Here is a 17,982-nt window from a genome sequence, read left to right as displayed (position 1 = left end):
GCTGGTTCAGTATGACTTCAGTTTTGAATAAATCCCTAACATTTTCACCAGCAAAGCACCCCCACACCATCACGCCTCCTCCTCCATGCTTCACGGTGAGAACCAGGCATGTAGAGTCCATCCGTTCACCTTTTCTGCATCGCACAAAGACACAATGGCTGGAACCAAAGATCTCATATTTGGACTCATTAGACCAAAGCACAGATTTCCATTGGTTTAATGTCCATTCCTGGTGTTCTTTAGCCCAAGCAAGTCTTTTCTGCTAGTTGCCTGTCCTTAACGGTGGTTTCAGCTATTTTACCATGAAGGCCTGATTCACACAGTCTCCTCTTAGCAGAGATGTTCAAAAAAATGTTATTCATTATGACAATTACAACATTATGACGTTATTCATCTATGACAATGTAAATTGGGTTTTGCGTTCTATGACCTTTTTAATGTTTTTCACGTTTTAAAAACAACATCTATAAAAAAGAAAAAAAGAATATTTTGAATCATCGAAAATATGTCTGAAAGTCATGATCTCAGCACAATCATTCAGGAAAACAGCAAAGAATAATTGTCAGAAACTCAAAGACCTCTGATGGCAAATCAATGCTGTTTTATAAAAGTGTTTGGTATTGTGGAAAACTTTCTAAATTAATAATATTTGAAAGCTTTCAAAAGGCCTTGATCGTCACTGTGTCGGTGTTGATTCAACATTAACAGTAATATGCTGCTTTCCATTCAAATTGCATAAAAAAACAGTTTAGACTTTTAGTACTTTTGTTTGATGCCTGTGGTGTTTCCCCTGTCTAAAAAAACTGTTGTTATTATGCACAATTGAAGGCTTGGGATATTTAAATTACTCTTTTGTTGATTCAATTCATCCATTGATTTACTGCTATGCTCTATTTTCCAAGTATATTGAATGTTTCTACAATGTTATTTTCCTCAGCTGATAAGGCATTAATCCAGTTTCATTGTCTTGAATTCTCTTGTTTTGTTATAGTGTAAATCTGTGCTTCAGCTTGATGTCAATTTTTTTTTATGTTCAGTACTATTTTTTGTCTTTTATTTTTAAAAAAAGAAAAGAAACTATCTAAAATTTCAAAAAGAGATGGTATGAATGAACAGGACAAGCAATGGTGTAATAACCAAAGGAGATAGTGGTGATGTAGAGTCTATCCATCTATTTGGAACAAAACATGTTTTATGTTTTTTTAGGCAGCACACATACAGTATGTGTACTTATTATGTTTGTACTTATGTACGTACAATAAAAAGGAGTTCATGTGTACCCATCTAGTGTGTCCGTGCAGTCAGATCATCTGAGTGCTGATGACAGGGTAGATTTTTCATCCGAACGGATGAAAGGCGCGAGTTATGATGGTGTCCATATGCAGGTTCCCTCCTCGGACCGCAAATGGAGCAGCTCAGACTCTTTATCATTATTAGCAAGCCTCCCAGAGCTCCGGCAAAACACAGGGCTGCATACACCATCCCCCCTTGCCTCTATTTCATTTGTCCATTAATGCCATTTTCCTTCTGCTGCTCTCTGCTCCAGCCGCTACCTCTTTCTTCCCCTGAGTGCTGCTCAAAGGGGCCAAGAACATTTTAGAATTCATGATCAGAAACAACTCTAGTCTCTGTTTTGATGAAAACATTTAAGTTTTCCTGTATGTTACATGCTGAAAAATAGCTTATGAAAAACTATAAAGATGATGGTTACCTTGTAAAGTTATGTAAGGAAGGACACTATTTTGAGTCTCAAGATATCAATATTAACAAAATACTAGTTTTTAAAACAACAATTTTGCAATATACATTTCCTTGGATTTAAAATAATTTTATGATGCCAGAAAAATCCTAGTGACCTAAGAATAAGGTAACAGGTAATAAGGTGCTGTACATTAACATTAAAAATGCCAATGAGAGGAATTTCCATTTTTTTTAACAATGTTAAAGGGGTCATAGAAGGATTATATAGGGTATTTGGTGTTGGTCCTTACAGTAAGGTCTCTGAATAGGATGTGTAACAGTTGGGCTAAAAATTGGCATACTGGGTAAAAGCCCTAGAATGAAATGACAGGTTTCTTCCTTCTATGGTATGCTCATTAAAATTTAGAAGAGCTGTGTGCTGATTGGTTGGTTTACAATGAGCGAGGCTGCTGAGCAAAGACGCATCATAGCAACAAGCACTCACTCACTGCAACATCGAAATTATTGAGTAGGGGGACCAGATGTCCTCTTTTTCCAGCACATATCCTACTTTTCATAGCAAAAAAATTGTTTGGGGGGAATTGAAAATCGTCCGGGACTTTGGTCGACTACATCACTGCAGGCATTCAAACCGAGCCGTCAGCTCCGGGGCTGGTCCGGGAACCCTGGCAGATGGGGGCAGGGAGCCAACGGGGGATGTGGCGACAGCACCCGACCCGTTGAGGGTCGCCTGGACACCGGCGGCCCTGTGCCTCCCCCCACCCCAGCCCCCCTCCTCCAGCTGAGGACGGGTAGCTCATGGCTCTCTGCTGAGGTCCGGTCCAGTCAGCGGCCGAGCAGGTCCCTTTACCTTATTACTGATACATCTATATGCCCAATCACTAACTTACTCACTTGGCTTGACTAGTTTGCGGCTAGTGTTTTTAAGTAATTTACCACATATCTGCGACAAACATAGATATACTTCCTTTAAATGAATCTGTACATTACAGTCAAATAAAACAAATATATTTGTAGCCGAACACATATTTTCACCACAGTTAAACAGGGTTAGAACAATATAGTATTGGTATTGGAACGCAAATGTAAAACAGAGCCACAAACTCATGATCCACTTTAATAGATACTATAAGTATTTTAAATCTAGAGGGTCTCATTCTATGAAAAAACTTATTTCAAGCTATAGGGTATTCATACAATGCAAGACATGTTTAAGGCTTTCAGCATTTCTGACTGTTAGATCCATATTAGTTCATTGAACTTACTGAAGGAGCAGAAAACACCCTAGCTATTCAACATTATCAAGACTTATTATCCAGTTAATCTCATTTGGTTTGCTGAAGTATATTTCCCAAAAGGAAAACAGTACAATATTCTAAACAAAACATATCAGAAGTGCTGCAGTTCATTTCTCTATCTCAACATGTTATGGAATCCTTGAAAAAAAAAAATCTTAAATCTGGATTGTGATCTGGATCAATATTTAATGGGTTCTGAGTTGAGCTAAGACACACCAGAGGAGCAATTTAAAAGCAATCCATCCATTACCTTTTCCATAATCTTGTTAACCAGCAAACAAGTGCTACCAACAACATGATGATGAATAATAAGCATGTTTATGTGAAAACTACTACTAAATAAGCAGTTCTGTTTTTTTTATTCTAATCTGAGTACTATAGACAAGATTTTATAAAATCTTATCAATGAATGTTGAAGGTAACTTTACCGCAAGTAAAGGGCTGGTTATAGTGTGTCGCAGTGAACTTATTGCAAGTGTGACAGATAGTTTTGATTTATGCCCAATTTTGAAGTGTGGTCTGCCCTATGTTATTCCAAGCCACAACGCAAGAGGGACAATCAGGAACTAGCTGTGGGTCTAGATACGGCAGAGGCGGTGAGGAAATGGAAAAACACAAGGGGAAAGTTTGTGCGACAATGGAGGGAGCGAAAAAGAGCGGGGATCCAGTTGGAAAAAGAGTCCCAGCGCTCTTGTGCACCTCTTCTAACTGGTCTGACTTTATGAGTCGTTTTCCACAATGGCGGTCATACAAACAAAACAAGCCGGTAAGTTACCAAACAGGAAATATGCATAGAGTAGAGCGGATGTAGATTTGATCAATCAGAGGCCTCCTGTCTGCGGCACTGTCTGTGGTCACCTACAATTTTGGAGAGGTGCACCAGAGTGTCTATGGAAGGGGCGGCGGCGTATCTGTGTTAACTGTGACACATACGCAGATGACCTGTTACTGAGCATAAACCAGCCTTTAGAGTCAATTAATTGTAATACTGCAACAGAAGAAGGAATAACTGGAACATCATGAATATCATGATGCAGTGAAACTGTACATTTTTCATACAAGGTTATCATACCATCAGAATCTTGCTGTATGCCTCCTCAACATGGATGTTTGCCAAACAGTTATCTCCAGGGTTCTTTAAAACTCATTAAACATTTAATTTTTATTTTTCATAAACTAAGATGGGCAGATTCCTCTCCACCCTCAGGGTTTTGAGGAGCGTTTAGAAGAAGATCTTTTGGTATAAACTTCAGAATACCCTGGGGACTTCATAAGTACACAGGGGTGTTATTGATTGCTCCAGAAACACCTACTGTCCACGTGGGCAGTCAAATCAGTCAGTAAGAAAACACACTTTTCGCTGGCAATCTGCCAATGGAGGATCACAGCAAGTCGTTTCCTGCTTTCCACAAATCTTATATGCCTAAAAAGACCATAACTCCTCTCACTCATCTCTCTCAGTGAGCTGCCACTGATATTGGATTTCTGCCCTTTTCAGATTAAAATCGCTCAAATACAATCTTGTGGATTCTGGCCGTATTAGAAAAATGTGCTACTGTCAGCATTCTAGAAGGTGGATTTCACTTAAACCGAGAATGCACTGTGAACTCTGACCCAAGATCTCAAACTGTCCTCACATATCACATCTGTCTCTGACACAAACACTTCAGAGCTGTTAGTTACTCACTCACTGCTAATACAGTGCTTTGCTAAATTTCTTGCATATTAAACCAACCCTCGATTACTTTTTTCTTTGTACTGCATCTCGATAATTCTAGAAAATTTTACGTTTTTGTGCTCTTCAGTTTCGTTTCTCCCTTTTGCATTGACTTAATGGGAAAAGTGTTGCCTACCAAATATCAGACTACCAAAAATCTATTCAGTGTAACTCATTGTGCACAATTAGCCACTTCAGATAGAGATGAGAAGCTGAAAAGAACAAAAAAAAGAAGAATTATGACTGAACTCCCTGTGTCCTGCACTCCTTAATTAAGCAATTTCTGTTGTAGGAGATAATAGCAGAAGCATGTCCTTTTCTCCCTTGCCCTCCCCACTCCAAAAAAAAAAAATGTAAATTGCTAGAAAATTTAATATATACAAAGACGGGATTAATGCTCTGATGGTGAACATCAGCACTGGTTTTAAATAAACACTCTGCTGCTTTTTATGTACTTACAAACTGCTTACAATAAATGATAAGAATTCTAACTATGAATGCATTTTCTACCTTTAGTAGGAATAAACAAAAAAATGCAAGATGAAAACTGGCCTTGCAAGAGGCTGACAGCAACACAAAGAACATCAGCATTTCTTCCCAGCAGTGTTTCTTTTTGATGAAAATCTACTACGCTCCCTTCTCTAGGTCAAATTAGGAGAGGGTTTTCTATACAGAAGCTTTTTCCACCAAAGAAAACAGATGGGCATGTGTTATAGAATGATGAAACAATGTGAAATCTACATATTTATGATTTAAAAATTACCCATCTTATACAATAAAAAAAAACAGGACTCAGGAAAATGTATTATTTAAAGAAGCAGCTTGTAAATAGTAAATGGCCTGTACTTGGCTTGTAATATATTCATACTCCTGTTAACGTGTAAAAAGTTGCCTATATAAAATTTAGACAAAAAAAAAACAAAGCAGATTTGACTTGATTAATGGGCAATATATTGTGCAACCAAATTATATATATAAAAAAAAAACTTCAGGTAGAAGAAATAAAGATGGCAAGGTAGTAACAGATTGCTTTTCAGTCAAAGTACTGTGCTCATTCATCCTAAGAGTAGCATTATTTTTATTTTGAAAAGAACAAAAAAAATATAAATCTAAAATAATTATTTGTTTAAAAAGACATTTAAAATTCATGCAAAGAAATAAGTGGGAAAAAAATATTTTTTTTTACAATGTATATATGGTGCTAAAAGCATAAAAAAATACAAAAATGTTGGTGATGGTTTCATCTGCAAATGAGACATAAAATAAAAGTAGGGACAATCATCTTGTCCGATAATTTTAAGGATGTTTGCAAAAATGTCGGTCTTAAATATGATACAAATAACTTACCCGGCAGGAAAATGCTCTTTAGTGCAACACTGCAGAGCAACGCAATTCAAAATGCTTTATCAACAAATAACAGACAGTTGGATGAATAAAAAATTCTCTTAAGAGAGATATACTTTGAGTAAAGTGCAAAAACCTGAAAAATAATTACGTATCAGGAATATTGAACACGATTTCTTAGTGTCTTTAAAAAGGAACTGTAATAAAGGACCTGTCTATAATAAACCAAAAGCACCCCTTCCTTATGAGGTAGAATATTCTGATCATAGAGTTCTTATTATTTATAACAAACATATCTGCTTCAAACAGAAAACAAAGATGTGTAAAAGTTTTCAAAGACTCTGGCATTTAGTTGTGGTCTTTTAAAGGATTAGTGATAAAATATTATCAAGACTTAGATTGTTTTTATTTTGGTTCTTTGTGTTCTTCGCCAGCCTTTTATGGTAATGCTATGCAAATATGTAATCCCTAAAAGGATTACAGATTAATATTTAACAATAATTATTTTTCAATCAGAAGTAATCATTTTAATTAAATTTTAATTAAATTAGAATCCAATTTATTAATTGCTGAATTGTGAAAAGAAAACAGCATGTACAGTCAAAATACAATCTTTCCTGTGTATTATTTACTAAATGTTTTTCTTTATTTGCTATGACGACATCAATAGAAATAATTTTAGGGAGGATGTTTATTCATTTCTTAAGGTTCAAAGGTTCACATAAAATAAGATTAGTATACCTTCAACTTGTGGACTAACTAGAGGCACAAATGGCCATTTTATATGAACAAAAACCCTAAGGACTGGAAAAACTGTTACAAAATTACCTAAAGACAACAAAATCATTGTCTTTAAAATCAGTGGCCATAACAAAGCCCTGATCTCAGTCCCAATGAATGTTATTGGGCAAAGCTTAAAAGTTGCATGTAAGCAAAGAGTCTTACAAATTTGTTACAGTTCCAGTGCCAGTTTAGTCAGCTGACTCATACTCAAATACAGGCAGATTACTAAGAAAAGCTTGTGAAATGGTAGTCAAGGATATGTCATATGTTTAAAACGGCAATCCTCACTGATATTAATAATGCATGTAAACTTCTGCAATTGAAAACAATCCATCTTTCTCTTAATATCTTCATATTATTGGATTTAGCAAAAATAAATAATGCTAGTTATACTATCTGACCTACGAAACATTTACATTCTCTTAATTTTCAGACAGGCATTATATGTAACTATCTTTTTTCAGCTGTATGTAAACCGATAAAAAAAAAAAATCAAACTACAAGAGTAGGCCTGACAGTGATGGTGGTGGATGATGAAGGTAAAATCTGTAGATAAATTGGCAGTTCTAGTAATGTAATTTTCTCCCAATATTCCTCCTTCAGCTTAATATTTTGTCCTCTAAAGTGATTATTCAATCCATCAGTATTATCTCCTTTGTTTCTCATGGAGAACCAAGCTGAACAAAAAGGCAGGTGGAATATCGCATGTCAGATAACTTCATGGTGGATGACTTTAATATCCACAACTGCAGCCAGCTAGGCTATACACTAAAATCGTTCAATAGCCAATGAAGCCACAGGCCACTAAACCAATATGGTGAACTATGGCAAAATGGATGCGGTCCTCGGAAACCCTGTTGGTCGCAGTGTAATTTAATCCAGCCCTTAGGACAAGTATCGCTCAACAGAAATGGAAAAAAAAAAATTTCATAGACTTCTAAGCCAGAGGATACATTTTTAAAACTACCCTAACCCCCATCCCTTCTCCCATGTTACAAGACTTTCATTTCTACCCCATCTCATTAAGGTCTGCAAATTGGCCGTAAAAGCAAAATACAGTCTGGTTACTATTCAACAGACAAATGGTGCAAACACCAGGTTGTTAAAAATACTGCGGATAAAGATACAGACTGGTTTGTAAGCATACATAGGAGACAACACTACGAGGGCAGAGGGATTTGATGTATTGAGCACACTTCATCCACAACTATGAAATACAACATTGTATGGTCAAAGAGCAAAACATGAAATAAATACTGCACAGACTCTTGGCTGGCTGTCAGGTTAACTGCCTTATAAAAGAGGTGCCAATTTATAAAGCAGGTCAGACAGGGAGAGGAGTTTTGATTGGTTTTCAACAGGTGGGTGGGGGGAAAACAGATAAGCAAATTGAGCTACAGCTTCTGGAAAAGTATTCATACCCTGAGGATGCTGTAGCCCTATATATCAATGTATTCGAGGCATTCGCAACACCCTGCATTGAGGAAGAAAGAATACGATACTTTTTTTTTTTATGAGATTTTTAATACCGTAAAATATTTCTGCATTTGTATTTTGCCTTCTCTGTGATATCTCCTAAAAACTTACGTACTTAATCTTCAATCATTTGTTTACTCTGAGTGGACAAAAACCTTTAGATCTACAATGTTTAAAGGAGATGTAAATCACTGTAGGAGCCATTGAATAAAACCGAAAACTAAACTTTGCAACACTATATAGTTGCATCTGCGGTGAACAAAAAGGGTTTTCTTTGGTAGCTCTGTCCATTCCACTGGATCAATCATTAAAACATTTCTGCCATAAGCATAGATCTTTGTGACAACTGTGTTTTAAAGGAACAGCAGTCAACACATCACCTGACAGAGCCTCATCTGACACCCATGTGAGAGTAGTCAGCGGTGGGAAAAAATGGCTCCGCTCAATTCTACTCTATTACTAAGCTTTGATAAAACCTAATTTCCCTGGGGCCTCAACTTTAGTTGAACTCAGTTTGGCTCAGTTCCACTGTCAAAGAAGCAGACAACGTAACATATAGCACAAGCTGAACAGGAGGCAGGACATAAATGTATAACACAGATGGACGGACCTTGCTTTTTGAGAGATGTGGTGTTGTACAGCTGGGGGAGAGTGAGCTGTAACTTTTAAACTGCATCAGTTTAGACTCCCCCATGAATTCTACATCCATTTTTGGAAAAAAGGAGTTTTCTGTAAGCAACAAGATTAGTGTGAAAAGCTTGACTGAAGCATCTGCTAGAATCCGTTCCAATCCAGTTTCAAAGATGTGCATGGAGCACACAGAAAGCCTGCTTGTACAATAGTAAAATTCTTACTCTTTGAGATTAATAAAGAAATACTGGGTAAGGGGGTGGGGTACAACTTTGTCAGTCCGGCCAATTTGCATTATGTTGTGTCGTATGTTTGCTAATGAAAAAAAGCATACGAGATAAATGTGTTTTCTTTTTTATACCTCCAGTTTTTCCTTTTCTGTGCCCCTGTTTTGGAGTAAGCTGACAAATAATAAACAACTAATTTTAAAAGACAGAATGGATGTTAATGCTGCCCGGGATTTTAGAAAGGTTTGGTCTACTGTAGTTTAATTAGGGGTGGACAATAGAACCGAAACTTTTATCATGATAAATTTCAGTCGATATGATACATTTCCAATATCAGAATAAACAATATAATACATGTACAAACTTGTGTACATTATTATTCCAAATCAAGGTTTGAAGTAAGACTTTAACTTGGCAAGGCTAAGCTCAGTCACACAAAATGATTCAATTCACACATCCCATAATGTCACAGAACAACTTCCCGTCCATGGTGACAAGCTTGTACTCTTTTTTTAAAGGCTGCATTCTTCTACTATTCTGACTAACTTTAAGCTGAGCAACAAGCTGTTTCCTTATGAGCAACATACTTTCTACACCTTCTGAACACAACAATCGTCTCATCCATCATATGCTAAAGTCAGGAGCATCTGTGGGGACAATTCCGCCAGGTATAGGTCATTTAAAATGGGGACACGTGGTCACGTTATCATTGCCGCTAATGTATAGCTAAAACTTGCTTTTTGAAGCTTAGCAGATGTACAGCTCAGTATTTTAGCTGTAGAGCACAAAGTTGGATTATCAGAGATTCTGATTATCCAACTGAAAATAACAGCATGGCTGTAAGGCCAAAATGATAGTTTATGATATTTATCCATCAATGATTACTTAATTTGTATAACATCAGCAAAATGCAAAATGTGACTTGGGTCTCTTTTTAAACAATATTTGCTGCCTTTTGGGTCTTTTGGGCCTTTTGGGCCTAGTCTCTGATTGATTTCTGTACATAGGGATTGATATTCTTCCGTGCAAGGAAGATCAAGCTCGAGACTGGATGTAGAGAAACTTTTTTGCAAATTTTCAGTTGAGTTTTATCTGGGACTTTGACTGCGCCATTCTAACACATGAATGGAACTATAAATGTTCTCTGAAAACCCCATGATGGATACTAGATCAGGCTTTGAAGACAAATGCAGGCTAAAACTTTGTTGGGAAAAAAATTAAAAGCATGTATTCATTCTGTTCTCATTCGACTTCAAAGTATTGCACAGCTTAGTGTGTCTGTATGTTTGCAATGTTACAAAATATAAAAAGAATTCAATAGTTCAAATGTATTTTCCAAGCTTCTGCTTGTATGAATGCCAGGTACTCACAGATGTAATAATATTCTCTTCCTGGTCGGAACTCAAAGCCCAGAGAAAAGGGAGTGAAGAGCTGAAACTTCTCTGAAAACTTTAGTGGCCCATTGGGGGAATGCGGCCTGTTGCACTCCCAACGCTTGTAGCCTTTGGCAGTGTGGTCGCATGTACTGTAGCCGTCATAGTTGACCATGTAGAGGACATAGCTCTCTGTCCGTTCCTTAGGCACAGAGTCCTCATAATGAGGACAGTAGACATCCAGGTAGTCATTTATGCAAACATCGATGTGATAATCACCACGGAGAAACCTAGAAGAGAAGTAAAAGAAAAACGGTTGACATTTACAGGAGCTTAAAATTTGCCTAAAACTTTAAACACAGATGGAATTTATAATCAAGTTGAAAAAATGTCTTCTACATCCCCTTCTACTTAAGTAATGTATAAATCCACCTGCACTCTCATCTACACTAACAGATTTAGATGGATTGGTTTATCTATAAATCTACACCTGCAACAAATATTTACTCACACATACAACTGCACCCCATCTAAATCAGAGTAAACCGGAGCATCCCACTTACAGAAAATATGTGAGCAAAAAAACAGACTTTTAGTTCTCTGCAGAAATATTACAGTGAAAAACTGGGTATAAGATAGAACTGGTCAGAAGGATGCACGATTACAAGATAGTAAATGTCACGACAGGAAAAATACGGAGCCAAGCTGCATCTGAAAGGCTGTGCAGTGAAGCATCTTTACAGCAACAATGATCTAGAACAGGCTGCACAGGGTCAATGGGGTGCCGTGTGTACAGGGAGTTTCATTAAAAGGCCACACACTTTCATCGTCAACATCAATATGCAGACAAAGACTATTTCTTCCTTCAAAGACACATCTACAGTAATCTATGGATATTAACTGAATTTAAGTGGTTTTTCTGATGTTAGAATTCCATTTCATGGAAGAAGGTTTATTTTATTTATTGGACAATGGCATTCACTAAACAAAATGTTAATCACCTATACATATAGTTACCAAGCAGCAGATGAATGTAAATGGGTTAGATTATCATGAAAAAGTAAATGTATGTCATTAATAAAATTAGTAAAATGGTTTATACTATACAGGTTTGTTATGACAGTGTAAAGTGGTCAGGGTAAAGCATGTATAATGCAGGTTGTAAGGAGTGTACTTCCTTTTATAAGATACTGTAAAGCTTAGTTCCCCCAGTGGATCCAAGGCAAATTCATATTCCCATTAGCAGGGCTGACAGTAGCCCTCCACATAGACCCCTTTTTGAACACTTTCATTTCTGATCTTACACTGAGAGAGCCTACGATAGCCAGAAACCTTAATGGGTCGAGGAGCTGTACTGTTCTGTCTATTCTATCCCTACTGAATCCCTGAAACATGCATCTCAATAAGGCAATGTTTCTCAATCTGTAATTGTCCATTTCTGTTGTGCTTCTGTCAATTACTGTCTGCAAAGAACAGGTTTCTTAGCAGGCAGGACTGGAGTAAAGCTGGTCCTCTGCTTTTGTGGTCAGTCTGTATCAAACTTAGACATGTTTTGGATCAAGAAATGGTATTCTGCAAACCTCTGTTATAAAGAATAGTTATTTGGACTACAATTTACATCTTGCCCAACCAGTCTGCGTACTTTCCTCTGATAAGAATGATGAATTTTATCCATGGATGCATTTTACAGATTAAAAATTCCTTAAGCCCAATTTCTTCCCCACTCTGATGCATAGTTTGGGCTTCAACAAGTCATCTTTACAATATTCAAATGCCCAAATACTTTGAATTAATGCTATGTGATTGGATTATTTTAAATGTTTAACTTAATTTGGTGGGTGATGGGTCTAAAATTTGAGCTTTTTCATTTCTAAAATAAGTTTTAAATTCTGTTAAAGCGCTTTAGATAAAGGCTCTAGATACCTGGGAGCCTGGTGAAGTGCAGGCTTGGGGAATGCAACATGACTCAGATCCACTTGTCCTGAAGATCAGATAGTATTTTGGTCAAACATGGTGTGGTTTACTCACTACTCACCTAATCTGAATGTTTGTACGATGGAATGTTTGTTTGAAAAAAATCAAGCAACAAATTGAGCCAAGCCATTTCTCATTTTTGTCATCATACAAGTTCCTCAGGCCCTGCTCGGTGTGTTATGGTACATCTGTGTCTATGTGAGCATGAGTGAGCATGAAAATCATTTTTTTCCCTTTCTGTTTACCCATGTAGGGTAAATACCAGGGTAAGGGTGTTTACAGCCAAGGCAGGGAGGAACTCATCTGTAACATTTCATTTAAAACATGTCTGCGGAGGTCCAAGAAAAGCCATGCATCTCTCTTACTGCTTCAAAATGTCACTGACTTGATGGCCGCATCATCCCACCCGCTTGCCCCACCTTCTGTGTTTTTGCACATACTCTTTGGGAGTGTGAGCGAGAGACAGCATGAGAATTACAGCGGGTATCCATGTGTGTGTGTTTGTGGGATGTTTTAGCTGCCCTTCTCTCTGTGCCTCAGCAGTCAGAATAGTGGCTTGTGGCCCTGACTGCAAATGAGCCAGAGGATGTTTGGGTGAGTGAGCTCATAAAAAGGGACAGGACAGGCATTTGTAACATGCCTCACAAACACTCACACACAAACAACAATGCCACCTATGCGACAAACACAACCAGCTCACACCTCAAGAGCTTCCAAAAGTATTTATCAGGTTTGCGTAATCAATTGACAAGTTACATGGGGGAAAAAGATAAATTTGACAAAGTTGCAGCAGTAATACAGCCAAAAGCTGCTAATGGCACAAAGACAGAAAGGGAATAAAAGTAAAAAAATGACATAGAGTGGGGAGAAGAGGAGGACCTATTTCTACAAGACAAGGCAGGAGACAAAGAGGAGATGGCACAACTCTAATTTTAACACCATGTTCTCTCTGAAAATCTGTGCAGGGTTCATCCAAGCATATATCATTTCAGAAGACTCCAATAAAACGCCATTTATATGACCTGAAGGTGTGAGCAGTCAAGTCTCATCTGAGAAAATCTTGTATCTTTTGAATTTGTTTTATGTAATGTTCCCATAAACACCAGTTATTGTGGACCTACTGTAATGTGGCAAATTCAGATATGGCAGATATCTCATCTTTGGCAATTCAAGCCTTTTTTTTTATGTCATGTTTGCCACTTAATGAGGTATTAAATAATTTGAGGGGCGGTTTTGTTGTCATTATTTTTTCTTTTTTTTTTAAATCTGACTTTCTTTAAAAACTATGGGCCTGCTTAGAAAAAACATTTTTGGTGCAAGTGAAAGGTTTGTATCCTTTCTACTGCTTGTTTCAATTACTGTACAACAGCATACGTTTTATCTAACAGCAAAATCTGAGAATGGGTGGTCACCGGTATAGAGATTATAATTAAAATGCTGTCATGTCTCAGCAGGGCCTATAATAATAACACATATTCAAAGGCATTTTATGTATTATTCTTAACTCTTTCATTTCTTAAAACTGCAAGAAAGATGTGAAATCTAGTCTATGTCAGTAAACAGCGGCCTAGGACTGTGTCCATTAAACTGGTTAATAGAGTAGATCTTAATTAATTGGGTAAATCTCCTATCCAGTTTAGATTGTTCCTGCAAGTGAAAACCCAGTTTGGAAAAAAAAAATTGTTTTTGTTTTTTTATTATTTACTTTCTGTAATGAATTGTGTAATTTATAAGCTGGAATATGGCATTTTGGGTAATTCTTTACGACAAAAAACATTGTTTGGTGAGCAGCTTGACACCTCAGTAGTTCAGTGCGATGCACCGATAAGCCTCTAAATGTACTTTGGGTCAGAAGTTCCCGTGCTGTTCAGTGGATGGGACTTCAAGCACGTCCATGTTAAAAGTGTCCAACATGCGACTCCATGTAAGCTGAAAAAAGTAAAAAAAAAGAGTCATAAGAATGAGCAGAAGAGTGCTGCAGTTGTATGTTTTGGCCACAGATGGCAGTGTCATAGGAAAACTTCATAATGCCTCTCTAAGCTCTGTTCCATGAGATAAATTAGCATTCCATTTAGCTTATTAGTATGAATTTCTGCCTGATAAGGATGAGGTCCGATTAGCACAGACCTTTCAAACATTTTGTTCTGAGGAGGGATCAGTCCCTGATGATGTCCTAATGTCCAAGCTGTTATTTCTAGAAACATACACTATATTGCCAAAAGTATTTGCTCACCTGCCTTGACTCACATATGAGCTTAAGTGACATCCCGTTCCTAATCCATAGGGTTCAATATGACGTCGGTCCACCCTTTGCAGCTAGAACAGCTTCAACTCTTCTGGGAAGGCTGTCCACAAGGTTTAGGAGTGTGTTTATGGGAATTTTTGACCATTCTTCCAGAAGCGCATTTGTGAGGTTGCACACTGATGTTGGACGAGAAGGCCTGGCTCTCAGTCTCCGCTCTAATTCATCCCAAAGGTGTTCTATCGGGTTGAGGTCAGGACTCTGTGCAGGCCAGTCAAGTTCATCCACACCAGACTCTGTCATCCATGTCTTTATGGACCTTGCTTTGTGCACTGGTGCACAGTCATGTTGGAAGAGGAAGGGGCCAGCTCCAAACTGTTCCCACAAAGTTGGGAGCATGGAATTGTCCAAAATGTCTTGGGATGCTGAAGCATTCAGAGTTCCTTTCACTGGAACTAAGGGGCCAAGCCCAGCTCCTGAAAAACAACCCCACACCATAATCCCCCCTCCAACAAACTTTACACTTGGCACAATGCAGTCAGACAAGTACCGTTCTCCTGGCAACCGCCAAACCCAGACCCGTCCATCAGATTGCCAGATGGAGAAGCGCGATTCGTCACTCCAGAGAACGCGTCTCCACTGCTCTAGAGTCCAGTGGCGGCGTGCTTTACACCACCGCATCCGACGCTTTGCATTGCACTTGGTGATGTATGGCTTGGATGCAGCTGCTCGACCATGGAAACCCATTCCATGAAGCTCTCTGCGCACTGTTCTTGAGCTAATCTGAAGGCCACATGAAGTTTGGAGGTCTGTAGTGATTGACTCTGCAGAAAGTTGGCGACCTCTTCGCACTATGCGCGTCAGCATCCGCTGACCCCGCTCCGTCAGTTTACGTGGCCTACCACTTCGTGGCTGAGTTGCTGTCGTTCCCAAACACTTCCATTTTCTTATAATACAGCTGACAGTTGACTGTGGAATATTTAGGAGCGAGGAAATTTCACGACTGGATTTGTTGCACAGGTGGCATCCTATCACAGTTCCACGCTGGAATTCACTGAGCTCCTGAGAGCGACCCATTCTTTCACAAATGTTTGTAAAAACAGTCTGCATGCCTAGGTGCTTGAATTTATACACCTGTGGCCATGGAAGTGATTGGAACACCTGATTCCAATAATTTGGATGGGTGAGCAAATACTTTTGGCAATATAGTGTACATTTATATGTACAAAAACCATTTCCTTTAACTTTTAAATAGGAAATCAATAGACTCCCCACAAAGTTAAATTTCAATCAAGCAATACATGGAAAATCCACATCCGTGAGAAATATATTTTTTTACATTTGCCCTAGTATATACTTCAAAACAGCTGGGGAAATTTGGATAACAGTCGTACAGCAAAATACTTTTGCTCAGCTGTATATTAATGTAGCCACTGATTTAAACAAGTAAATATCCAACTTTGCATCCACTTAAAACAAAGTAGACTGGGGCAGTAAATCTGGACCCTGCATATTACTAGATTTCAGCCAAAACACTAACTGGTGATAATAGGAGAACAGCCATCTCAATCTTTAGTCCATAAAAGTGACAAGCCTATAATATTCTTACATTTCTTTATTTCAAATGCAGTTCATTTTAGTATATTTTCGAAAAGTTTTGAGATTCCATGCATGAAAAAAGAGAGCCTCTAAATTAGAGACAGGACCAAAATCTGTTAAAGTTAGGAAAAAAGTCCATGTGGAGTTTTTTTTTGCATAGTTACCCAATCCTCCCCCTTAACACCACACACATGCATACGCTCCACCCAAACCGCAGTCAGATCTCTGGAGTTTACGACTTCTGGCAGCAATTTTTTGCATTCTTGTGAGAAACTGTAGCAGCGGAGATTGACAGCGGACGCCCTCAAGCAGTTAAATAGGTAATTAGGGGCAGAACTTGGATGGGAGGCTAATTGTCAAATGGTGATAATTACATGTTTTTGTTATGCCACAGCTGGTCCAATGAGCTTTAGGTCAAAACACAAAGATGGAGAAATCAACTGCATGCAGCATGGATTGTTTTCAGAGAGGCGGACATCCTTTTTTATCACCCAGTGGTTCCATTTTCACACCACTGCCACCTCTTCAGGGTTTTTGGGAAAAAACTCAGGGGCTAGGTACTGTCAGCTCCCACACATAAACTTGCTTGGAGTCACAAACTGAGTGAGTCAGTCATAGCTGGAACAGTGGAGTGAATACAGCGAAAGGTGGCACACCACTGCAGTCACTGATTGGCTCATTTCCATTTCAATTACACAGCCCAATGACATTGCAGTGCACGCGCATGGGCCACATGCACCCACTTGTGGAGACAATCACACAGAGGGGTCCTGTGCTCACATGCAGTCCTATCAGCCACTTCAGAGCTGTGCATCAGTTGCTGCAGACAGAGAGCGAGGAGGGACAGATAACCTGAGTGAAAGAGAAAGACGGAGGAGCTCAGTGACAGGCAGAGCTGGGGAGCAATTCCAGTCTTCTCACCAGTTGAATATGTGAGATTCGACAGAGGCGAGGCAGAGGACCTTAACAATCTGCTGCCAAAGCAGTAGCACTGTAAATACCCCATTCAATGGATCCACTTACAAGCAGACAACTTTCTGCTTTCTGTTCTTAAAATAAGAGTAATGACTTTACTAGGTAAAGCTAACTCCTTGAATTTAGCATTAAAATATATGTTTTTTGTGTTAAAACACATATTACTGAGCTGAAACTTTGGTATATCTAAGAGAGCAGTCAAGATTAGGGTAAACAATCTTAACTTAAAACTTTGCAGATGCTGAGAATCTTTGTTTTTATAAACCAAGACAATTGCTTTGAAGCAAAAACAGCAACCAAGTTAAACACATAATAGACATTCAGCAATAGGTATTTTTAAATCACATGAGACCTAGCCATCGTTGAAAGGAATATCGACAAGGAAAAAAAAAAAGAACAGTCAACAAATCTGACAAATCGGTGCAACGTCTACATCGATACGATATAGCGTATCGATATAGACCAAATTTGTAGCGTACTGTTTCTGTCACTTTGGGTATTTTCAATGGTTAATTCAACCAGCTACTATCAGGGTAGCTAAAATAAATTATAAAAGATTCAGAGCTGTTTTCCAATGTTGCAAATGTTAAACTATAAAAGACCGAAATGTTAACCAAACAGATATAAAGTTGGTTCAAGCTTT

General features: G+C 38.2%; 1 protein-coding gene across 2 annotated transcripts in view; it reads right to left on the bottom strand.

Annotated features, from left to right (window-relative positions):
* Positions 1 to 17,982, bottom strand: part of efna5b (ephrin-A5b) — a 137,379-nt gene that overhangs the window by 17,449 nt on the left and 101,948 nt on the right. For both annotated transcript variants that reach the window (XM_038308158.1, XM_038308157.1), the window contains exon 2: positions 10,547 to 10,839. In XM_038308158.1, coding sequence (XP_038164086.1) covers positions 10,547 to 10,839 — 293 coding nt within the window. The remainder of the gene's footprint in view (positions 1 to 10,546; positions 10,840 to 17,982) is intronic.

Source organism: Cyprinodon tularosa, unplaced genomic scaffold (genome assembly GCF_016077235.1).
Source record: "Cyprinodon tularosa strain WSP-4 unplaced genomic scaffold, ASM1607723v1 ctg63, whole genome shotgun sequence".
Lineage (NCBI taxonomy): Eukaryota > Metazoa > Chordata > Actinopteri > Cyprinodontiformes > Cyprinodontidae > Cyprinodon > Cyprinodon tularosa.
The sequence above is the reverse complement of the archived record's forward strand: the minus strand, read 5'-3'. Positions and strand labels throughout refer to the sequence as shown.